The 26026-nt window shown below is 40.0% G+C and overlaps 1 protein-coding gene across 1 annotated transcript in view; it reads right to left on the bottom strand.

Annotated features, from left to right (window-relative positions):
- NALCN (sodium leak channel, non-selective) overlaps positions 1-26026 on the bottom strand; it is a 254133-nt gene that overhangs the window by 116197 nt on the left and 111910 nt on the right. Inside the window, exons 11-12 of the mRNA XM_064143801.1 lie at positions 10557-10688; positions 3001-3168 (exon numbers count right to left, since the gene is read on the bottom strand). Of these exons, the coding sequence (XP_063999871.1) occupies positions 3001-3168; positions 10557-10688 (300 nt within the window). The remainder of the gene's footprint in view (positions 1-3000; positions 3169-10556; positions 10689-26026) is intronic.

Below are 26026 nucleotides of genomic sequence, written 5' to 3'. Positions count from 1 at the left end.
GGTGTGGCCTGACCAGTGCTGAGTACAGGGGAAGAATAACCTCCCTTGTCCTACTGGCCACATTGTTCCTGATGCAGGCCAGGATGCCATTGGCTCTCTTGGCCACCTGGGCACACTGCTGCCTCATCTTCAGCCTACTATCTACCAGCACTCCCAGGTCCCTTTCCTCCTGACTGCTCTCCAGCCACTCTGTCCCCAGCCTGTATCTCTGCTTGGGGTTGTTGTGGCCAAAGTGCAGAACCCTGCACTTGGCCTTGTTAAATCTCATCCCATTGGCCTCTGCCCACCCATCCAGCCTGTCCAGGTCCCTCTGCAGGGCTCTCCTACCTTCCAACAGATCAACACCTGCTCCTAGCTTGGTGTCATCTGCAAACTTACTGATGCTGGACTCAATCCCCTCGTCCAGATCATCAATAAAGATATTGAAGAGGACTGAGCCCAGCACTGATCCTTGGGGAACACCACTAGTGACAGCTGCCAACTGGATGTAGCACCATTCACCACCACTCTCTGGGCTCTGCCATCCAGCCAGTTCTTGATCTAGCACAGAGTGAATCTGTCCCTTTTATGCTGGTTCATGACAGACCTCTGCAATAACATGCAAATTCTGTCATTTCTCCACTAATTTTGTGTTCTATAGATTATAGCCATGGAGTGGTGCTTTGGTGTAGTCTTTCACAGATGGGTTTGTGAGGTGTTTTGAATGAATGTTCAGTGAATGCAGGAAAGATAGGTGGGAGGGTGGATAGCAGCCAGTGTAGTGAAGAGTGAACGATGTGGTGTGCTAAAGACCAATGAATGATGCAGACTGAAATACATGCTGAGAAAGACTAGGATGATATGTCTGCTCACTATCCTGGAATGTGTCAAATAAGAGCTCTGTTTCCAGTAATCTGTTTTGTTGACTGACAAGGAACACATTTAACCTGTCATCATTAATGCCTAAGGGCCTGGAAATCTGCCTGATGTCAAGATGTATCCATGTGAAAAAAACATTTTGACCTTGGTTGATTTGAAAATCTGTTATCAAGCTTGCCCAGAAGCTTAATTGTGGAGGAATATGTTGTGTGTTTCCTTTACACACTGACATCAAAGGTAAAGTATTTTCCAACCTTAGTGTCATTCATCTCTCAAGGGATTTAGATTGCATAATATAACCTCAGTCTTTCAGTGTAGCAGGTGGTTCTGCTTGCAAAATGCATGTCTCATGTATTTTGGAAAGAAAAATATCACATCTTGACATTTTTTGGGCATAAAAGCTAAAACTTAAAAAAAACCCAAACAACTGAAAACCAAACCAAATGGAAAACCACAAAAGTAATTAAATCTATTGGAAAGAAAAGTCTTATCATTGTATTATGAAGGTTTGGCTATATTGTAATTATACTTTCAGTCATATAATCACAGAAACATAGAATGGTTTTGGCTGGAAAACACCACTAAGATCATTATGTCCAACTGTTGACCTAACATCACCATGGCCATCAAGCATGTCCTGTAGTGTCATGAGTTACCTTGTGTTAGTGATGATGTTACCTACTTAGTTTACCATGTTCAGAGTGTGGGCTTAAAATTGCTAGAGAAAAATCATCAGATGTAAATGGACTTTGCTCCAATAAAATTGGAGCAACTATTAACTAAGTTGCTAAACATTTTACCTGAGAGATCCTAGCTAGGTTTCCTTTGTGCTTTCGATGCAAGAGGGCAACAGCTTACTTCTGACAGATGATCCACTCTTGCAGATTTGAAGCATCGTGCCACATCGAGTGATGAGATTTTACACATTTAAGACAGCAAAATCAAAGCTATAACTTTCAAATGATATCAGGGAAATGCAAAATAGAGTTTCTCATCTTGAAAATTTTATTCAGCAGGTTTGTAGAACCATTTAGAAGAAAAGGTAGAATGGCATTTGTAGAAGCCTGAAAAAGCCATCTAGTTCAACCCACATCCCTGGGGGATGAGGGACTTGGTGCCATGGTCTAGTTGACTGGATAGGGCTAGGTGCTAGGTTGGACTGGATGACATTTGGAGGTCTCTTCCAACCTGGTTGATTCTATGACTCTATGATCCTATTCTACTCACATGACTCACGGCACTATAGCTGATCACATTTAATGACACTATAGCTAATCACATTGATGGGACTGTCTGATTATTGATGATTTGCCTTTATTTACTATTATTCACTATGCCAATCCACTGTTAAATAACAAATATGACATTGCTATTTTTTTAAATATTATTCTTTTAGAAAATCCCTTTCTTCAGTACTGTAGAACACAGCACATTATCATGAATCTCAGTGCCTTCTCCCACAGCTGAAGGAACTCTAGGCACTGCAAGGAGGATGAATGGGGAATTTGTTGGACTAGCTGACAGAAGCCTGAATAAGTAAGTCGTTCTCTGTTTCTTTTTCTTGCTCATCCCCACAGCAAAAAAGTAGGAACAGACTTAATAAATACACTTTCCCACTAAATAAGGTATTTTTGGAGAGCTATACAAATAACATGGTGATTATGGAGAAAAAACCTCAGAAGACCCACAATAACTGGAGCAGAGACTTTTAGCTAGGCATATGACTGCTGTAAGGATGAAGACCTGGACAAGTAACAACAAGTGTACTGAGGCCTCAGGGACAGAAGCCAGGAAAGCAGCACTGGACACTACAGCGATGCTGTAAACAGTTCCATGCAGGGTCAAGGCTCAATGAAGGACAGTGAGCAAACTAACCCAGAACCTACTGAACACTGTAGCTCAGATAGGAAATGTTTTTGAAAACAGAAAGGAGTTATCAGAAAAGTTAGAAACTATCCTATTTCTGTAAATACACTCATAAAATAGTCACTAATAGACATATTTATTGGCTTAAAGACATTCCCAAAATGAGACAATATTATAAGAACATCAGCAGTCTGAGAAAGGGAATGAATGAGAGTGAATAGTTGATGCATAATGCTTTTGTTATATAGGGTAAAATGTAAAAGTAGCTGATCATACCTGAAAATATGTAAACTGGGAGTGATACAGGTCTGGATAAATATGAAGAGTGGTTCCAATTACAAGCAGCAACTCAAACTTGTGAAGAGATGAGCTGATGTATCCTGTGAAACCCAAACACCAGATCTTCAGAAGAGCTTCTAAATCAAACAGAACTGTAAAAGCAACCTAGATGAATATACAAAACAAGAAAGATGTATTCAAAACAGTAAGTTGATTTCCAAGTTTCCATGTCACAATGTGAATGTCTAGCAAGGTTTCATATGGCAAAAATAAAGATCTCCACAATACTTAACAATGTTCATACTCTAAACAGAATAAGCAACTAGTAAGAGATTTCCTCATATTGGCTCACATGCTTCCTGAAAATGTACCCTTTATGATTTCATAAAGGATACATGACTCTGAAGTCTCAACACAGACATGTAGATTTCCCCCTTTGGAAAGCATGAAATACTAAACCCACCCAGCTGGCCTTTCCCTTTGTGAACACAGATAATCCCCCAAAAATGATGAGACATGAGGCAATACATATGAGCTGTCTGAAGAATTTTAAGGGATCTAAGGAACAAACCAAAGTTTAAAGGTCTCTTGCTTGAAAATGGCTGCTTCAATGTTCTAAGACATCCGCAGTGACATGGCAACCAAAATAGGTAGAAAAGAACTTAAGCATTAGAACAAATTTTTAAAAGAGGAAATTCAAACTCTGTCTTGATTTGGTAAATTTACACAACCTAAAAAAGGGATGTTGTTAAGGAAGTTGAGCTAAGAGAGGAATTTACTTGCAAGGCATGGCATGACTGTGAGATTCTTTGAGAAGCATTTTGTGAAATATTGACAGACTGAAATGCATGATACATCTTCAAGATTTATTCTCTTTTACTCCTCTCACTACCAAAAATCATCCTGGCTAGACACATTTCCTTGCCTGCCTTTGCATACTCTCTCCTTCACTTTCCAACAGCCAGGAAACCCAATGGAAAAGATGTATTTTCTTACTCAGAAGTTTTCCTCTGACCCTTCACACAATCTTCAGGGCTGCAGTAACATTAGGTGGCATCTGCATACAGCTAATACTCTCAGAGCACTGTGCAACCACTTATAACATACAGTTCACATCTCCTTAGTCTTCAGTGGGGGACTAATTTACTGTGGGTCATAAGGTTTACTGGATTTGGCAGGAGATAACAACATTACAGACTTGGATTCTAATCATGAATCTTATAGTGACAATCTCTGGGATGCTGCTTCAACTACTTACAGCATTTAAAACCTTCCATTCCATCAAGAATATAATTATCACCATGAAAGAGGTTCTGTGAGATAACAAAAAAAACCCCACCAAACAAACAACCAAAAAAACTCAAACAAAAAACCAACCCAAACACAAAAAAAAGATGCATTTTATGTGCACAGTAATCTCACAAGCAGGAATAGAGATGGAGATTAAAAACTGCAGTTTATAGCCTATGTTTATTGCCTTAGTCCACACAAAAGTTTATGAGCAGTGCTACAAGCTATTTTATTCAGTTTCCTCAAGAAATGCAAAATAGTTGTTTAGCTTCAAATCTCCTCTGAATAATTAAATAGAGGCAAAATGCTTCATGGCACTCCAAAATTTTCTTCACATTAGTAAAGAAATACTACTAAGAAATCTGTATATGATTTTGATTATCAACAGCATAGGGACACTTTCATGCCCATATTCTCTAATGTATCTGGCCTGTTCATCATAGAATCATCACAGAATCAACCAGGTTGGAAGAGACCTCCAAGATCAGCCAGGCCAACCTATCCCCCAGCCCTATCCAGTCAACTAGACCATGGCACTAAGTGCCTCAGCCAGGCTTCTCTTGAATACCTCCAGGGATGGTGACTCCACCACCTCCCTGGGCAGCCCATTCCAATGGCAAATCACTCTCTCTGGCAGAACTTCCTCCTAACATCCAGCCTGTACTTCCTCTGGCACAGCTTGAGACTGTGTCCCCTTGTTCTATCGCTGATTGCCTGGGAGAAGAGACTAAGCCCCATCTGGCTTTTCAGCCCTTGCTCAGGCAGCTCAAGGAGCTCAGTCAAAATTTGATGAGACTACCTTTTTACATGAAAAACTTTAGCTAAAACAAAAGGAAAATGTCTTATAAAAAAGAAATCTTAAAATGAAAGATCATTTCTCATCAAAACATAACTAACAGAGTCCTAAACAAACAAGGAGGTTGAGTCTGGAAATCTGGAACAGTAGATGGAAAGCGCAGCTAGAATTCAGATTCAGAGCAGGTGGAATAACAGTGTCATTGAAATACATACATGCATACCTCAGAGTACATAGGCTTCCTATTAGGACAAGACTAACAAATACGATGTGAAGTGCATTTTAATTTATTCTAAAACTGTGTGGGAGGGAGCATTTGCATTTTTACATGCCTGTGAAATGAATGCAAACCCCTAGCACTTAAAAATGTATCAAACCGTTTGCCTAACATCTGATTACATTTATACACCTGTCTTCCTGCTGACAGAGCTTGCATTTTTTTCCATCCTTATAATTAATTACAGGAGAAAATTCAGAATATCTGACTAAAAGTTCTTATAAAGTGTGAAATGTAATACAATTTTATAGATTTTTTTTTTGAATAAACCTACCCCTTTCATTGTGGTAGAGACCAGGGAAAGGCATAGTCACATAAGAAACCGCAGCAGACTAATAAAAGAAGGTATAATACCTGAGCAGTCACATTTCTCAGGTTGCTAAGCCCCCTCCACTCCAGGGAGGCCAAAGAGAAGCTACCAGGAATGGGCTACTTCTCTGAGGTCTACCTCCCACTCAGTCACCCAGCCACAAGAATGACAGTTTTAAGCATTCACTTCTCAAAGGCATCAATATTGCTAATGGTTTCAAACCTCTGACTCAGGCCTCCTGAAACCAGCTTCTGTCAGCAACATTAACTGTTGTCAGTAGTCATAAAATCATAGAATCATAGAATCAACCCGGTTGGAAGAGACCTCCAAGATCATCCAGTCCAACCTATCACCCAGCCCTGTCCAATCAACTAGACCATGGCACTAAGTGCCTCATCCAGTCTCCTCTTGAACACCTCCAGGGATGGCGACTCCACTACCCCCCTGGGCAGTCCCTTAACCATTTTCTTTTTTGCAGAGGCAGAGCACAGTATCACCTAACACCCAACAGTGAGAGATCCAGCTAGCTTTCTTTGTCACTGTAGCTTACTTGAAAGGTTATCAAGCTTTCGGGAAGGAGTAATTCTCAGCAGTATCAGTGGGATAGAACGGGCTGACTAATCTATTTCATTAGATAGATCTGATCCTAAAGTCAGCAGCTTCCAAGATGACTTTTTTCTGAAGTACATATCAGAAAGTCAGATGTGTTTGCTGTTATCTGGCTGGCCATTTCTTTTAGCAAAGGGAATCCTCACTGCTGTTGGCTCCTCAGGTAAGCTCTCTCTGAAGGGAAACCTAATCTGACGGAAAATAAAGAACCACAGCCGTGCATCCTATGCCAATCAGTCTCCCTCGTCAAGGAAACAAACCAGCCACTGTGAAATAATCCTCATGCTTCAGTATTCAGCCTTTCCAAGGCTCTGAAAAACAGTTCCCTTCTTCACCCTGTGTTTTATTTTTATACCTCCTTTTCTAAGATACTAGGGGCTTGTTCTTGTTTGATTTTAATAACGTTTCCAGCATTCCAGGTAAAAAATAAAGACATGAAGAAAAATGGACATGAAGAATCATAGAATTATAGAATCAACCAGTTTGGAAGAGATCTCTGACATCATCCAGTCCAATCTATCACCCAGCCCTATCCAGTCAACTAGACCATGGCACTAAGTGCCTCATCCAGTCTTTTCCTGAACACCTCCAGGGATGGTGACTCCACCACTTCCCTGAGCAGCCCATTCCAATGGCAAATCACTATCTTTCTCTACTCCAGACTAATTTACCTTATATATTTAGAAATGTAAACATGTAAAATGCAAACAAATGAGTTTCCTGACAGTCTCTCCAATAATAAATTGATAATCTGAACTATGCAGAAACAGAAAAAAAAAAGTTTTTCTAAAACTGGGCATTTCTTATAGGGTAGAAGTGAAATATGCTAGTCTGCATGACATATTCATCTTGAATTACTAAACCCTGGCAAGCATTTCTGTCAGAAAAAATCTAATCTCCAAACCCTACACTCGAAATAGATATTGAAGAGAGTGTTTGTAGCACTGATTAATAAAAGCATAATTATACTATATATTCAGTGCCAAAATAGAAATAGCATCTGTAGCGTTTCCTAGCTTGAATAGAAATAGAACCAGTGTTGTTTTGTTAAGAATCCAGGCTCCACTTGCTGTATTCTGAGCATAAAGCAAAAATGCCTACTGCAAAAAAAATCATGGTGCCAGGCTTTAATGCTGACTTAATCTCCTGTTTCCAACCTAGGATACTGTACTTGCTTTGGCTGGGATAAAGTGAATTTTCTTCACTGCAATTTGCATGGTGCTGTTTTGGATTTGTGGTGAAAATAGTGTTGATAACCCAGCACTGTTTCAGTTGTTGCTAAGCAGTGCTTTGCACAGCATCAAGGCCTTTTCTGTTTCTCAAACCAACCCACCACTGAGTAGGCTGGGGGTGCACAAGGAGCTGAAAGGGGATGCAGCTGGAACAACTTACCCCAGCTGACCAAAGGGATATCCCACACCATATGATGTTATGTTCAGCAAAAAAAGCTGTGGAGAAGAAGGAGGAAGCAGGGATGACCAGGTTGATGGCATTGTCTTCCTAAGTAACCACTGCACATGGTGGAGCTCTGCCTCCCTGGAGATAGATGCACACCTGCCTGCTGACAAGAAGTGGTGCATGAATTCCTTATTTTGATTGCTTGCACGTGTGGCTTTTCCTTTACCTATTAAACTACCTTTAATGAGTTGTCTTACTTTTACCCTGCCAGTTCTCTTCCTGTCCTCACTAGGGGAATGTGAACAAGTGGCTGTGTGGGGCTGAGCAGCCTGGCAGGTTGAAAACACAACAGAGATTGAGCTAAGTTTCCCTGTCCTCACTTCTATTCTCAGATCTGTGGGGTGTGTCATAAGAGAATCTAGGATTAGGATGTGTGGGTTTTATTCTAATGTCTTACTCCCAAAATCATCCTCTTAGTTTTCAAATATGCTTAGAACTTGAGAAAAAATAAAGATAACACATTTCTTAATTACTCTTGTAACTATTGACTGGGCCAACATTTACTAATGGTTGTACAAGCTACATCTGTCTCCCAGTGGCATGAGAGAAAATAGAGAATGATGCAGCATTGATGTTTCTACAATCTGCACTTTTATTTGAGGGTTTGGCCTTTGGTACTACACTTTCAAATATTCTTAGTTTTCATTTTTGTCCCAGAACTGCTGAAATCTCAATGTCATAAGCTTTTAAGAGATCAGATACAAATATTAAAACCAATATTCACTTAAAGAAGGCTATCGACTCAATCTCTCTTCATAAAGCATCATAATGTTATGGACTGAAGGGTTTAAAGTTGGACAAATCATTGCACTACTTGACTTATGATTCTTCTGCCATTGGTTGCCAACAAAGCCACAACAATGGCAGAGGCATCACAAGAAATACACTGCTATCATGTGCTCCAGCCTAAGAATCATAGAATCATAGAATCAGCCAGCTTGGAAGAGACCTCCAAGGTCATCCAGGCCAACCTAGCACCCAGACCTCTACAATCAACTAGACCATGGCACTAAGTGCCTCGTCCAGGCTTTTCTTGAACACCTCCAGGGATGGTGACTCCACCACCTCCCTGGGCAGCCCATTCCAATGACAAGTCACTCTCTCTGTGAAGAATTTCCTCCTAACATCCAGCCTAGATCTCCCCTAGCACAACTTGAGACTGTGTCCCCTTGTTCTCTTGCTGGTTGTCTGGGAGAAGAGACCAACCCCCACCTGGCTACAGCCTCCCTTCAGGTAGTTGTAGACAGCAATGAGATCTCCCCTAAGCCTCCACTTCTCCCAGCTCCCTCAGCCTTTCCTCATAGGGCTTATGTTCCAGGCCTCTCAGCTTCGTTACCCTTCTCTGGACACATTCAAGTATCTCAACATCTCTCCAGAATTGCGGAGTCCAGAAGTAGACACAGTACTCAAGGTGCTCCCACTGGCTCCACAGAAGGACTGTGTAATTATCTAAGCCAAGGAAAGTGCAGTAACCACGAAGCTAGAGATGTGCACAATTCAGGCAGCTGTGATCAACACTTTCAAAGATCTCATCTCGCTGAATTTCAGCTCTAGTGGATTTTTACTCAGATAAAATGACACTTCACAGTGCTTGTGGAAGCAGGCATTTTTAACAAAGAAAGCTATAACATGGATATCACTCTTGATTCAGGAGGAATAAGTATCCATTTGAAGCTATGCTTGTATATTAGCACTAAAGACTACAATAGTTATTTATTTTTACAATTATTTCTGTTTTAAATGTATTTAGTTCTAAAAAGACAAGTAGCAACGTTCTAGGATGCCTGCTCTGAAGAAAAATGTTTGACCCATTAATGACTCAAGCAGCTTCTTTACCAGAATGTCTCTTCTACAGAAACTTTTTACCTCCACTTCACTGGCTCAGGAGCACAGCCTCCTCTTTTACCAAATGACAAATAGTTGTTGGCTTTTTTCAGTGTGCTCTTGAGGCAGCTGAATCAAGGCTATTTGCAACACTCTTTTGGTTATGCTTATGGATCTCCTTGCAGCTAAATATATATTGAATAAAGATGATTTCATAGAATTATAGAATCATAGAATCAACCAGGTTGGAAGAGACCTCCAAGATCATCCAGTCCAACCTAGCACTCAGCCCTAGCCAGTCAACTAGACCATGGCATTAAGTGCCTCAGCCAGGCTTTTCTTGAACACCTCCAGAGACGGTGCCTCCACCACCTCCCTGGGCAGCCCATTCCAATGCCAATCACTCTCTCTGGCAAGAACTTCCTCATAACATCCAGCCTACACCTTCCCTGGCACATCTTGAGACTGTGTCCCCTTGTTCTGTTGCTGGTTGCCTGGCAGAAGAGACGAACCCTCACCTGGCTACAGTCTCCCTTCAGGTAGTTGTAGGCAGCAATGAGGTCATCCCTGGGCCTCCTCTCCTCCAGGTTAAACAACCCCAGCTCCCTCAGTCTCTCCTCATAGGGTTTGGAAGATTTATTATATTCTTTAAAGATACTGTTTTGCTATTTTTTAAAGTTAAATTCTTCTGGATATTATACTCCTGCTAAAGAAAGACATCAACTCAGCAGTCATGCATTGCCTGCAGATGTTATACTTAAGCCTCAGCTCATTACCACTGACATTTTGTTTGAGGAAATTACCTTTCAAAAGGTTGTAAAATCGGGCTGTCAGCCATTGTCAGACAGAGGAACTTGAAGAAGTTAGAAAAGAATTCTCAGTATTCTTAAGGGAATGAAAAAATTACATACTAAAATGTGCTTGACATTCACATTTTCTATTTTATCTTATCCTGAAAAATATCCAGATAGCCAATACAGTGCACTCACCTCAGCTAGGTAAAATTCATCGTATTGCCTCTTGAAATTTTCTCCTTTGTAGTAGTTACTAGCAGCAACAATCACATCTACGGCCACCATGCTTAGGATGAACATATGAAACACAGACGACCTCATCATTTTCTGCAAAAGACAGAATGTTATCATCAAAATGATTCAAACCACATGTATTATAAAATTCCATTACACTGTTTAAATTGAATGGTATAATAATTATATGGTTTTATATATATCATGGAATCATAGAATCAACCAGGTTGGAAGAGACCTCCAAGATCATCCAGGCCAACCTAGCACCCAGACCTCTACAATCAACTAGACCATGGCACTAAGTGCCTCAGCCAGGCTTTTCTTGAACACCTCTGGGGACAGTGACTCCACCACCTCCCTGGGCAGCCCATTCCAATGGCAATCACTCTCTCTGGTAAGAACTTCCTCCTAACATCCAGCCTATACTTCCCCCGGCACAACTTGAGACTGTGTCCTCTTGTTCTATTGCTGGTTGCCTGGCAGAAGAGACCAACCCCCACCTGTCTACAGCCTCCCTTCAGGTAGTTGTAGACAGCAATGAGGTCACCCCTGAGCCTCCTCTTCTCCAGCCTGCACACCCCCAGCTCCCTCAGCCTCTCCTCATAGGGTTTGTGTTCCAGGCCCTTCACCAGCTTTGTTGCCCTTCTCTGGACATGTTCCAGCACCTCAACATCTCTCTTGAATTGAGGGGCCCAGAACTGGACACAGGACTCAAGGTGTGGCCTATACCATTATATATTTTTTCAACTGCAAGTTGGCTTGGTTTGGGTTTTTTTGTTTGGTTTTTTTTTTTTTTTTTTTTGGTTGGTTTTACTTTTACTTTATGTAATTGACTTCTTACTGAAAGTTTATCATTTTATGTGATATCCATTGCTTTAGTATGGTTGTCAAGCATAAAGTGCACTTCTATCTGCTCAGTTGCTCTTCATTTAATATGCCTCCATTATGATTTGTTCACACTGATTTTAATGATTCATTGTTCAGAAACAAGTAACATCAATTCCATCTCGTGCCCTGCTTTTGTTCAAGAAAGACAAGCAATGCAGGATGTCAAAGCATTGCCTAAAAGTATAAAACATACAGTAGAGATGTGAATCTGGGCCAATGAACTGTGAAGCACTTCACAAATAATTCACATATCTGTGCGCTTCAAGCTTTGTGTCACTTTGCAATGCTGCTGAAGAATATAGAGGCACACAGCATTGGGTAAGAGTTTACACCCATGAGTTGTGAGAAAAGTAGTGAGAAGAGGCAAGCCAGAAGTTCAAAGAACTAACTTGTAGGTCCCCCCCACAAAGGGCATGGACACATGATTTACTCTGAAAACTTAATCTCTACATTCACTAGGCCAGCCACATCTGGTCAATAGAAGCTAGAGTCAACTAAGCAGAATGTAGTGTTATCATAGAATCACAGAATCAACCAGGTTGGAAGAGACCTCCAAGATCAAGGTCCCTCTGAGAAGCAGCACAACCATCTGGTGTATCAGGCATTTCTCCTAGTCTTCCATTATTTGCAAACTTGTTTAAAGTGCATTCTCCAATCATCCAGATCATTAAAGAGGATGTTGATGAAACAAGAGTGACCTTGCAATACCATTAGCCAACTTCCTTTGCAATCACAGCCCCATCGCCTTGCCAGATCCCATTGACATCTGTATGTCCAGTTTGTGTAACTGTTTCTTAATGTAATCTTCTTCCACCAAGGGTAAGTCATCATGGCTCCAGACTTGTCTCCACGGCCTAGGCTACATGATACTACTGGGCTTTTTTTTTGGCAATCATATTAGAGCATAATATGGCATTTATGGGAAGCTGCAAAGAGCAGCACTTGTTCAGGTTTTTAGCAAAGACTTCTAACTGCCTACAGAGAAAATAATACTTTATTGAGTTCCTTAGAACTGGTGTTTTAAGACATTTTGCTTAAACTGAAGCTGAGTGGAGACTAAGCTCATATTTGCAAATGTGCAGCTAATAGGACTGTTTCTTCTCTCTCATCAGCTGGACTCATGTGAGTCACCAATAGCACTGCAGACAAGAAGGCAGCGAAGCCCTCTTCATGCAAGCTGCCTTCCTTTTGGCTCTAGCAGCATAAAATAGCATATTCCAATCTGAAAAGGGATGCTTAGGAAACAAAGCCTGACAATAAGAAATTTAAAGCACAAACCTGGGTTAATAACAACACTTAAAGCACAGTGTAGTCTCCAAAACAAGAGTGGCTAAATGAAGTCTTGCTTCTGTTTTCAATCCACAATGTAAGTAATAAGGATACAATGATTAAAGATAGGGCTACTTGCATCAATCCTGCATTATTGCCAGTAATGTGATTTTAGACAGTGCTGAGTGATAGGTTGGACTTGATGATCTCAAAAGTCTTTCCCAACCTGATTAATTCAGAGATTCTGTGATGCAAAACATGTAGCTTTTTATCTGTCACATTTCCATATCACAGAAGTTCTAAACAGATAATCTCTTAGCATATTTTACACTGTATATTTTAATGGTGGTAAAAATTTCCTTCATGGTAGTGAAGTATTCTGCCTGAACTGTGAAAAGGTTTGCTAAAAGAAACTAGGAAGTGAGGCTATAAAATGTAATTTTCTCTCCATGCAGAGATATCAACAAAGAAGCAAAACAGGAATATAGGAAGAGTGAAAGTGCATAAATCACCTTGGTATACATGTACAATTATGCATACATAATTCCTCATACAGTCCATAACTTCAGACACTCATAAAAGGATTTTACAGTGGCATTATTCAATGCTGAAAAATAAATTACAATTGCACAAATAATATCCTAATTGTAGTAAAATTTAGTAAAGCCTGTCAATTATTACTAAAGGTCACCTTCCCAAGTAAACTGAAAGGAGATTATTTAGCCAATAGAGAGTATTATGTTAGCATAACACAATTCAACACCAAGATAATAAGGATGGAAGACCAGACAGGATATAAGCTAGACACAGTCTAGCTAGAAGCAGGAATGGCTGTCTGAGGCAGTAAATTAGGAGATGACTGTGGCAGGCAACATGAATGCATCTAGTGCTGGCAGAAAGACTGAGATCCAAGAGGGCCAACAAGGTAGATATATCTGAACAAATACATGTGCCTAGCAAAATCACTACGGTGAGGAGACCCTGGGAGGGGCAGAAAATCATTAAATCATTCCAGGGCAAGACTTGTGTGGTTTTTAATTTGTATTGCAGCATGTTCAGAATCTAGCTGCTCACTTGTCATGAATGCTACACATGATAAGCAGCTTTCCTCAGACAGAGTGCAATGTCCGTAGGAGATCAATCACACTGCTCTAGCCCACACACACACTGTGCTCAACTTTACCCCTACTTCTAACCTGGTTTAGCTTGTTCTTTCTGCATTATAGAAATTTTATATGGATTTGTACTCCTGAAATGGTCGAACTGTACCTCTGCTGCAATGTCTGACCACGAGAGTTCGCTGCCTCTTTACACATTTCTGCATTTGTAACAAGGTCTAAGCGAAAGCTGAATTTAGCCCACAGCATTTGCCGCCCGAGCTTTAAATACCATTTTGGATCACTGGATCAGCGGTGTGTCATTTGGATTTACAGTCCTTGCAGAGCACACAGCCATGGAAAATCTCTGTGCAAACTTGAAAGAAGAGACATAATGCCAGTTTTTGTTCTTGTTTAATTTAATGACCTTTTATAGCCCTTGGATGTGTGTTTCTTAAACTCTGTAGGAATAAGATGAAAGAAATGTTCTGATGTTGCTGTCAACCAGTTGCATGAGGGGAAAACTGTGTCCAACATTAAATTGGACTTAAGATTATCTGTGTTGAAGCAGTCTCAAGTGAAATGACCTGTTGCTGCCATCAATCAGCTACAACAGCGAAGAATGTCTTATATTTACAATGAATCACTTCTAATGCTGACATCTGGCCCCACGCAGGATGACGACTCTCAACGTCCAGGACACTGTGAAGAACATGGATGGCACAATAAAGATGCAAAGGCCATAAAAACTAATACATGACAAACCACTAATGATCAAAAAACTTCCAGTGTTAGGAAATGCACAGAAGAGTTGAGCGTTTGCTTTGTGCCCAGGTGGGAATTTCATGAAAGCAGAAAATACTTTTAAAGCACTGCTCCTTCATTCAACATGAAGGACGTTCTCGGTACAGTAAGGAACTGTAAATGAAAAATCATACTTAATATCCTGGATTCACTCAAAAAGCTCAAGTAAGCAATGACACTGCAATTGCTGACAGGTGGAGACTACCTGGGGGTCACTTAGTCCTGTGGAACATTACCATGCATGGCTTGCTAAGTGTCAAAAAGCAGTCCTTTGTCACCCCAGGAGTATCAGAACGGGATACATTGCTTTAATACTCCTTCCAACTTCCTGCATGGCAGAGGGAGGATGAGTGATGCAAATTGCTTTGCCACCTCACTGCCCTGAAGAAAATCGACAGGAGCTGCCACCTTAAACAGCCAGAGCCACACAGACCCTGGTTCAGGAGAGCAGTGGTCCACAAAAAATGCAGTCTCTAAGCAAACTAGAATAACTGAAGATGAAACTACATTTTCCAATGCCAAGCCTCTTTTGGGGGCTTGATACATACATCAGGTCACTTGCACAATCATCCTTTATATGGAATTATTGTTTCAAGTCCATAATAGATCTTGTTTACAAAGCAAGATGCTAAGTGTTGCAGATTGACAGAATTAAGAATTAAAGCACACATCTGCCATGTGTTCAAAGGTCACCATTACCATGTGAAACCTTGAAAGAAATGTCATCACAGGGATTGATGTTTCGAGTTCAGACATACAAAATGCAGACTGGTCTAAAAAAAGAACAAGAGGACAAATTGGCTTGAAGAATCAAAAATTGCTGACAGACCCCTCAAGCTCGTTATTGCTCAGTATGACATGGTGAGGGTTTGATATGCAGAAAAGCTCTGTTTATTTTGGCCACTTAGTGTGTGAAAACCTTCAGGCAAGTAATTGTCAAATTGGCAGGGTGGCTCTTAAAAGTACCAAATGAATTAATGATCAGTGTAAACATAATGTAACTAAAATTGTTTGATAATCACTACATGGCTAATCTGTGTTCCCCTCTATTTTGATACTTGCATGGTATTTTCACGTACATGCAACTGTAGCACCTATACAGTTGTACAGTTGTCTCTCTTTATATTTCAGGTATTTCATAACATTTCATAAACCAATAGGATCTCCTCCTCCATGTTTTAATACAGGCTAGCTGCTTACTCCCTTTTCATCATCATTAGCTTTTGCAGGTTTACCCAAGGAAGCTAGGTCCTGCTAGAAGAGTTCAGTCAAGCTACAACTGTTGAAAACCTTAAACTGGCTACATGATTGTAGTCAGTTTGTACCTAATCCTATAATGATGTTGTAGGTTGTTTGTACTCATGTCTACACATGCCTAATGGAAGAATACATCCTCTTACAGCTAGAATAGATTTCACTTTGACAAAGACATTGTTTAGATGCATAAAAAAGAGGTGGGTGATATCTTAAAATAGTTATCACAACTGAAAAGGCTACATTTGTTCTGCTCTAGTCTTTTCTACTGTGCCAGTTGCAGCCTAGATCATACTACTTCAGTGGCATAAAGGCAAATGCTACTGTCAGTTTAAGTCATTGCACAGCATCACCATGACCAGTAGTGGTGGTGATATGTTCTGCAACTGCACTGCAAGTCTTATGATATCTGATGATTTCTTAAAGCCTCATTACCTGAAGTCGTATAAACTGCCACAGAAAAAAGAACCCTTGTTCAGAAGAGCTAACAAAGCACGACAAGTTCATTACATGTAGAGGGATTGTAGGTTTTATGCAACAGAGTCAGTTTAAGTTCTATCCATAGAACTCTTACCATTAAGAAAGTAACAGGAAACAGTTACTCAAGGTGCTAACCAATACAGATTTCATACTGAAAGCAGGAGACATTGCATATCTCAGAAATTATTGGTCTTGGAACCAATAAACTAAATATAATAATAAAATAAATAAATATTATATATAATAAGATATAATATACATAACAGAACCTATATAAAATAATATATTATATAATATATATAGACAATATATTATATACAATATAATATATTATATAATAGATATAATATACAAAATATAATATAGATGTGATTATAATATATTATAATATATAACACATATAATGTATAGTATATCTAATATAATAACTAAATGCTATATGTTATATATAATATAATAACTAAAAACAGCAAGAGAACTTTGACTTTTAGGTTTCTATGCCACCTGATTTCCAAGAGCCACTGATCAAAGATTCAATCCTGTTCCAAAGAAAAGGGCTAGAATTTTGCTCTCATACAGGTTTATAACATTTGTGGTGATTATTTTGTCATTTTTGTTTGTTTGGATTTTTTACAAAGTGTTTGAAGACACCTTGACTAGGAAAGAAGCTTTAGAAAATCACTTTCTATAGACTGCTAATCATAGATAATTCATGGCATGAATAGGATAAATTTCATTTTCATCTTGTTGGTTAATGGCCATATGGGCAAGTATGAAATTATGAAACTGCAGGAAATTTTCCCTTTTGTTTGCAGAACATTGTCAAGCATTTTTACAAGCTGTGTAACTAATTTTCTACAAACCATTTTGCTTTCAACTTACTTTATGACTGCCTGATAATGATATGCTTGTAAGGAAAATGTAGCAAATTTTTCTCACGCTCTGCAATCTGAACATTTCTGAAAAGTATTAAGCATTAATCACAAATTTTAAGAGAATAGACTGTTTAATATCTTACACTGATAAAGTTATAGATCAATGTGGGACATTAAAAACCATTGTAAATCTGAGATATCATCTACTGTATTTGAGAGGAACTTCCAGATGCTAGAAGGATTAAAGTAACACAACTTCATGAAGGAAAGAAGATGAAGGGAGAGTTTTTAATTAAAGGTGCTGCAATAAGTGTTTTTTAGACACTGCAAAGAAGATAAGTGTGTAGTCTCAACTCAGATGTTATCAACTTTGGGGATGGCAGGGAGGCAGTCTTGGCTTTCCAATACAGGCTGCCTGTGACAGTGCAGTAAGAATAAAGGTAATTCTTCATCACTTTATGCTAGAAATATTTGCTTTAGCATTCTTTATGATGACAGAGGAACTTCTCAGGATAGTAATGTAGTAGATGAATGCAAGACTCTTTAAACATAGCCCACTGAAAAATCTCCATGGAAACTCTAGTTACTTTGAGATCATCTCAGCATAGAGAACCTTTGTTCTTCACTGAGAGAGTCATTGGACACTGGAATGGGCTGCCCGGGGAGGTGGTGGAGTCGCTGTCCCTGGGGCTGTTCAAGGCAAGGTTGGACGTGGCACTTGGTGCCATGGTCTAGCCTTGAGCTCTGTGGTAAAGGGTTGGACTTGATGATCTGTGAGATCTCTTCCAACCCTGATGATACTGTGATACTGTTACCAGTTGCAGGAGATAATACAGAAGGTAACATTCAAGGAAACACAATGTTCCCTAAAAACAAATAACATCATAACTCTTTCAAGTTTTAGATTATGCAATTGGAAGCTTTTCTGGATGCAACAGAGGTGACAGTGGCCTGGTTAGAAAGAGCAGCATAGACAGTAGTAAATTGTCCTTGCTTGAAAAACATTCTATGTATTTCACTTCACTGAGCTTCTGTTTCCACCTTCTGCTTCAGCGCAGCTTGTGAAATTCAAGGTGGGCACTGTACAGAAGTGTGTGTTTTTACAGGGCCTTCTACTATGCAGCTGAAAGTCTACTGGAAATGGGATGTTTACTGAATAATGGCAACATTTCATGGCAGGCAAATATATATGCTCTGATACAGATACAGGATCTTTTGTGCTATCACAATAAATTTGTTGAAGCATGTGTCACTGACAGATTATTTCTAGCTAAATTCATACACAAATCAGCAGTTGCCTCTGTAATATAATATTTGAAAATACATGCAAGCAATGAACCTACTGTACCAGGCTCTCCTGCCTTTTTGCATAGCAGGTTTTCACTGAAAAACACCTCACCAACAACATCAAAGAGGCAAACTAAATGTTGGTCAATGGAATGACATAAAGCCGTTGGAATGGGCTGCCCAAGGGAGGTGGTGGAGGCACCATCCCTGAAGGTGTTCAGGAAAAGCCTGGCTGAGGCACTTAGTACCATGGTCTAGTTGACTGGATAGGGCTGGGGGATAGGTTGGAGTGGATGATCCTGGAGGTCCATTCCAACCTGGTTGATTCTATGATTCTATGATTCAGTAATAAAAGAAGAACATGAAAATACATACTTAGGAACTAAATCCATCGAATTAATGACTGGAAGCTTACAAGAAGTGAAATCAAAAACTGTAAGGTATGACTTTTCTGAGAAATCATATTTTAAAGGCAAACATTTCTCTCAGAAATTAGACACTTTTTCCCCCCTTACATCTTAGATTTGACAGCCAAAGTCCTATTTCTGCTCTAAGACTAAAAGATAAGTGTTGCACACGCCTTCTTCAAACTAGCTGCATCCTGTTAATTCATACCCTGTAATAACAGAATAAAGCGGTAGTATGGGTACACTCCTGTATGCCTCTTAGTAACAGCACTTTACTCCTCCCACAAGAATCTAAGAGAACAGTGAAAGAGAGAAGTGGTGACTCTTCTGCCCTAAAAATCCATAAAATAATGGCTTCTTTGAAACTAAATGAACCTCCTCTGCCCCAGTTTATAAATCAGCTAGCATAGATATGTCATTTTCTTTGCAAAAAGATAGAGAGGAAGTTAGCAGCCTTCCAGTGACTGCAATTTGACTTAGAGAAGTGGAGAGCAGCAGCTGCAACATAAAAGAAACCTAAAAATACTACTTAGATTGTTCGTGATAACAATGATACATAGAGATTGTTACCTTCCCCTCAGATTTTGGAACTGTGAGTAAGTGCATCATCACCTCAACAGTAATTTTCTTAAAGCTACATATTACACAATGCAAAACAGAACCCAAATAATATGAATGCAACTTTAACTCTTTTTTCTAAACACTGCAAGGCAGCTCTTTTCAGAAAATACAGGGCAACAAAATAATCAGTGCATAAAACCTAGAATTACATGGGCCAAGTCAATGTTTGGTTTATAGCTAGTGAATTCATCTAAGCTGTAGGGTTGAAGTGGACTGTCTATGCATTAGTAAGGTGCAATTAATCACCTACTTGTACTGGGAGTATTAGGATACCTCCTTGCACCACAGCACTTGCAAAATTAAACTCTGCAAGTCCTTTTCCTCTCACAATACAAAACACCTTAAATTTGTAAATTATCACTGATTTCTTAGCAGCAACCTAGGTATCTCAACTAGTTTCAAAGTATAAAGATAAATAGAATAGAATCATAGAATAGAATCATAGAATCAATCAGGTTGGAAGAGACCTCCAAGATCATCGAGGCCAACCTAGCACCCAGCCCTAGCCAGTCAACTAGACCATGGCACTAAGTGCCTCATCCAGTCTTCTCCTGAACACTTCCAGGGATGATGCCTCCACCACCTCCCTGGGCAGCCCATTCCAATGGCAAATCACTCTCTCTGTCAAGAACATAATAATGTGCTTACTATGTAGCAGGCCAACTCTATCTCTAATGCTAATTTTTTTGCTATTCCAAAGCTGCATCATGTATAAGCTGTGGTAAATAATATAATGCTCATTCCTTCAGAAAACATTAAATATAGTCTTGACAAGTAATTAATTTCCCCAAATTGCAGAGATGGTGACAAGGAATCTGGAACTTGCCTGTGCTGTATTCTTTTTTTTCTATGCCTTCAAAATGTCCATATTTTCACATATTACAACTTTAGAAGCCTCATTTCTAACAATTTCCTACTGACACTGGTTCTTTGAATTCTATACTTTTAAAGATGTTACATGGAATGCCTCCTTGAAATTGCTTGAATAGGCTGCTTACATTTTTACTTACATTTCAATTCCAAACCCATGTCTTTCAAATGCCATTTATCAACTAGATGTGAATCAACCATTTTCACCCCCTCTGCTTTTTTTGACCTTTTACTTCCTGATTCACTGGATGTGTGCTTTTATTTTTATATGAGTGTAGATTTACTAGCTGCTTCATAAATATGAAGAAAAACATAACTGAATAGAGCTCATAGACTGAAAGGGCAACAGAGCAAAACCTAAGTATTGCACCACACCCTTCAGCTGGTATTTAGGATTGTCATTCAGAATCCCTTCTGAATCCTTGCTATTATTTTTAGGATAAAACATTACCCACATACCAAGAGAGGTATAGCAGAGCTAGAGACAAGTTAAATACACTGTTTTCCCTTTTCTTTTAGTCCTCTCAGTTCAAATCACCTTCTCAAGTTCCAGTATGACTGAGTTGCAGTGACAACTCCAAACAAGCAAGCTACTCCGAGGAAAACTGGCATCTACTAATTCTGCATAGATTCTGTAGATGAAGCAGGGTAGGTCAAGCAGGGGGAACCCATGCTTGATCCTGTATGCACGTTCTTTAATCCACCACTGCTCACAGTGGTGTTCATGCACCATGAGTGATTTCTATGGATGTCTTGCTGATAGCTTAAAGTGACAAAGATCAGAAGTGAGCTCACACTACACAGAATGGCTGGAAACATGAATTCTGCTGTTAGGAAGACTTTATGGCATATTCTCTAATTCCTTTAAGCTCATGAGAAAGAAACATATCAAGTAATTCAGGAGAAAATTAGTTTTATTTGCCAGCAACCTCTTGTGCAAGGCTGAAGAACCATTTTTAATTCCCAACTACTTCTCACTTCTTCAATACTAAGAATGCACTAACAAGGCCACGTGTTTTAACAGAAAAGAATAATGACTAAAAAATAAATTGACAAGAGGGGAAACAATTTTCTTCATTTTGAAAAAGTGATGGTGAAAAAAAAAGAAATCCACTGGCTGAGTACCTGAAGGGATATTGTAGCCAGGTGGGGAGTGGCCTCTTCTCCCAGACAACCAGCAATAGAACAAGGGGACAGAGTCTCAAGTTGTGCCGGAGAAAGTACAGGCTGGATGTTAGGAGGAAGTTCTTGCCAGAGAGAGTGACTGGCATTGGAATGGGCTGCCCAGGGAGGTGGTGGAGTCACTGTCCCTGGAGGTGTTGAAGCAAAGCCTGGCTGAGGCACTTAGTGCCATGGTCTGGTTGACTGGATAGGGCTGGGTGCTAGGTTGGACTGGATGATCTTGGAGGTCTCTTCCAACCTGGTTGGTTCTATGATTCTATGATTCTACTTATACACTCCGGCTGTAAACAATGAAGTGTCTCTAGCATAATTCACATTGAATCATCTGGAGTCCTTTGTGGCAGGCCTCTGGTCACATTGATCCACAGGCCTGACCGTGGTTCCCATGGCAAGCAGAGATTTACAAGCAGCACCATGCTGCAACGTGTCTGCACAAGGGAACTAATTCACTTCATACTAAAGGCTCAAACTATTCCAAAATATACAAGGAAGATGCCCTACAGAAAATCTAATGTTTAGAAATGCAGCCATTTGAGCTAGATTTCTAGCTCAGACATAGGGGAGAGGTGAACATTCTAGAGATGGGCCATAGAATGGCAACCATGGATAAGTTAATATCATTTCATTGGAGCATCAAGAGCTTTATGCCTAGAAGCACAGCTTGTTCTTTCCCCTTGCTGCCTTCTGCTGCTTCAGCTGTGCCCACTGCTATCTTCCCCTCCTGCTCTTTTGGCTGCTGCTGCTTTGCTGCTGCTTGACCCCTTCCCCATCTCCCATATGGTTATTATATTTCTGTAGTAGTTTATTTCTCCTTGTACTGTTATATTTAAACTATAAGAAATACAATTTGACTTTTCCCTGACTTTCCAAAAAAAAAAAAAATCCATGTTGTGGTGAGTTTATTCTACCAGGGGAGGGACCCACCCTAATCATTTTTCTAAATTTCCTTAGCTGTATTTCCTTGGCTGTATTTCCTTCCCCCTGCATTTTCCTTACATAATTTAATTACCACACTCTAAAACTTAAGATTTACATATAAAAGCAGAGTTTACTTTGAAATTAATCAAATGGCCCTTTAAAGAAGTGATGATAATAATAATAATTAAAAGGAAAAATACTTTTTTTGCAATTAGACTCAAAACCTACTTTCTACTCAAGCAGTTTTCTTTCAAACAAAACACACAAAAGAGCATCATTGGAGTATTTCCTCTGAACTGAGAGATTGCTGGAAACTGCTGACGACTCACAGACTCTATTGCCTTGAGCATGGGGAAAGCAGAGCTAATCAGATACTTTGATTGCTACTCACCTGGAGGGCAGAGGATGGTGATTGTCTATGTACTTCTTTTTGGCCTTTTTATTCCTTTTTTTAAACCAAAGGATATTTCTCCACCTTCCCCAGCTAGATTATCATAGAATCAGTCAGGGTTTGAAGGCATCACAAAGATCATCTAATTCCACCCCCCCTGCCAAGGGCAGGGACACCTTACTCTAGATCAGGCTGGCCACAGCCTCATTCAGCCTGGCCTTAAACACCTCCAGGGATGAGGCCTCAACCATCTCCCTGGGCAACCCATTTCAGGCTCTCACCACTCTCATGCTGAACAACTTCCTCCTCACATCCAGTCTATCATGGTAGATATGATTCCATATACATACAGCAGCATGTAAAATCATAGAATCTACCAGGTTGGAAGAGACCTCCAACATGAGCCAGTCCAACCTATCACCCAGCCCTAGCCAGTCAACCAGACCATGGCACTAAGTGCCTCATCCAGGCTTTTCTTGAACACCTTCAGGGACAGCAACTCCACCACCTCCCTGGGCAGCCCATTCCAATGGCAAATCACTCTCTCTGGGAAGAAATTCCTCCTTAACATCCAGCCTATACTTCCCCTGGCACTACTTTAGACTCTGTTCCCTTGTTCTATTGCTGGTTGCCTGGCGGAAGAGATCACCCCCCACCTGGCTACAACCTCCCTTCAGTTAGTTGTAGACAGCAATGAGGTCTCCCCTCAGCCTCCTCTTCTCCAGGTTAAACAACCCCAGCTCCCTCAGCCTCTGCTCAGAGGGTTTGTGTTCCAGGCCTCTCACCAGCCTCGTCGCCCTTCTCTGGACACAATGACGTTATTATAACACAAAGATATTCTTATAACATCTTATGTTGTAAGAAATGTATTTAAAGCAAGAGATCTAAGACACAGAGGTTGTTTCAAGCCTCACATATGTATCATTAATCAGATTTCAGTACTCTTTCAAAATCATTCCAATTCTCCTCCAAGAAAACCCTCAGCCCATAAAGAATCTTTAAGAAATCTGCATGCCATTTCCATCCTTTGGGTTTTGTTTTCCCAAAGAGGATTAAGAAGAGTTAAAAATGTAGATGTTACACAGAAAGAGATAATAATGCATGGTGTTCAAACTATGGCATACTTAGGGCATAAAACCTAGCAGGTCCTTCAAAAGGCAAATCAACAGATGCACCAGCTGCAGATACTGCTGAGTCTTCTCTCAAAGGCTGGGAAACTGTGTGTAGGGGGGGTACAACTGCATTTTTTTCCCTTCCTTTCACTATCACAACTCGCTGAAGCTGTGTCAGCTTCTTCTCATCGACATCCAGCAAGCCAGAAGAGTAGTTTAGCTGCTGGGGGAGCTGATTTGCAAACTGATAATTTTAACACCACCAAATTAAGAGCTGCTAGAGACAGATAAGGTTACAGCAAAACAAATGGAATTGAGAAACCAGTAAAGATGTACAAGGTAATAAGAAATCTCGGATTAAAATGATACTTTTGAGGCCATGCCCTCAGTAGTGAGAAGAAACATGGATAGACAGTAAGGAAGAAGAGGAAGGAAATTCCTGGACTCTTATGACACACTTCTTTTCAAAACCCATTCCCCTATGTCCTTTATGTATTTCCAATTAAGAAATACTTGATGTGAAAGCATACCAGGTGGGAATTAAGAAATCTTACCTTCACTTCATGGATAGGACAGAAAAGCAGCACAGGTGCAAAAGAGAACAAAGGAGCTAGTACCATGGTGAGCTGGTAAAAGTAGCTGACAGATCTGTGGGTGGAAATGCTAGGGAATTGCCATTGATGGACTGTGAAACTCACTCTATGATAAGGATTTATGTAAGCCTCACTTCCAGTTTGTGCTTTTCAATGGGTGAGTGCAGTGTTAGCCTGAAAATGCAGAACATTAAATCAAGCTGGGAATTGAGAAGAAAGTTACATAAACAAAAAAAGACAGGTTAAAAGTTTGCCATCAGCACATACACAAGTGTTTAAAAAAGTTTAATTAATAAAAAATCCATAATTGTGAATTTATTTTGATATATACTAAATCAAAATGAAGCAGCTAATTAGTAAACTCAATCTCTTCTGGTCTGTATGGTAAGAGTTTCTATTGAAGTTAACTTCAAAGGAGTTCTTTAAAAATATGAGCATCAAACACATTTTTGAACAACAAAGGAATGTCCTTTGATAGGAAAAAGCTGTTGTCCTATATTTGTAATATATAATTTTTATTTGATAATTCTCAGTGGAATTATAAGGTATCTCACAAGACTTGTGGGAAGAAGAAGGATGCTGTAATTAAATGATAAAACAAACTAATAACATAAATCTGACAATATTGACTCGAGTTCTGCAAATTTAGATGTTTCCTCATTCAACAATAACTCATCTGATTTTATTTTTCCAAGGAAGATCTACAGCACTTTTTTAAGTGGTCACACCATAGAATCATAGAATCAAACAGGTTGGAAGAGACCTCCAAGATCATCCAGGCCAACCTATCCCCTAGCCCTAGCCAGTCAACTAGACCATGGCACTAAATGCCTCATCCAGTCCTTTCTTGAACACCTCCAAGGACAGGGACTCCACCACCTCCCTGGGCAGCCCATTCCAATGCCAATCACTCTCTCTGGCAACAACTTCCTCCTAACATCCAGCCTAGACCTCCCCCAGCACAACTTGAGACTGTGTCCCCTTGTGCTGTTCCTGCTTGCCTCCAGAAGAGACCAACCCCCACCTGGCTATAACCTCCCTTCAGGTAGTTGTAGACAGCAATGAGGTCCCCCCTGAGCCTCCTCTTCTCCAGGCTAAACAACCCCAGCTCCCTCAGCCTCTCCTCATAGGGTTTGTGCTCCAGGCCTCTCACCAGCTTTGTTGCCCTTCTCTGGACACTTTCCAGCACCTCAACATCCCTCTTGAATTGAGGAAGTAATATTTCCACTTATACAGCCATCATTGGAAAAACAGGGAAAAAAGAGAAATTCCACCTTAGTTTGTATGATCTTGATGAGTATTAAGAAATTCATGTCTTTAGTGAAAGCCATCTGTAATTATGACCACTGAAAAGATGTCAAAATGTGAGTTATTTGTAAGACA

Source organism: Pogoniulus pusillus, chromosome 5 (assembly GCF_015220805.1).
Source record: "Pogoniulus pusillus isolate bPogPus1 chromosome 5, bPogPus1.pri, whole genome shotgun sequence".
Lineage (NCBI taxonomy): Eukaryota > Metazoa > Chordata > Aves > Piciformes > Lybiidae > Pogoniulus > Pogoniulus pusillus.
This window is presented reverse-complemented; position numbering and strand designations above follow the sequence as displayed.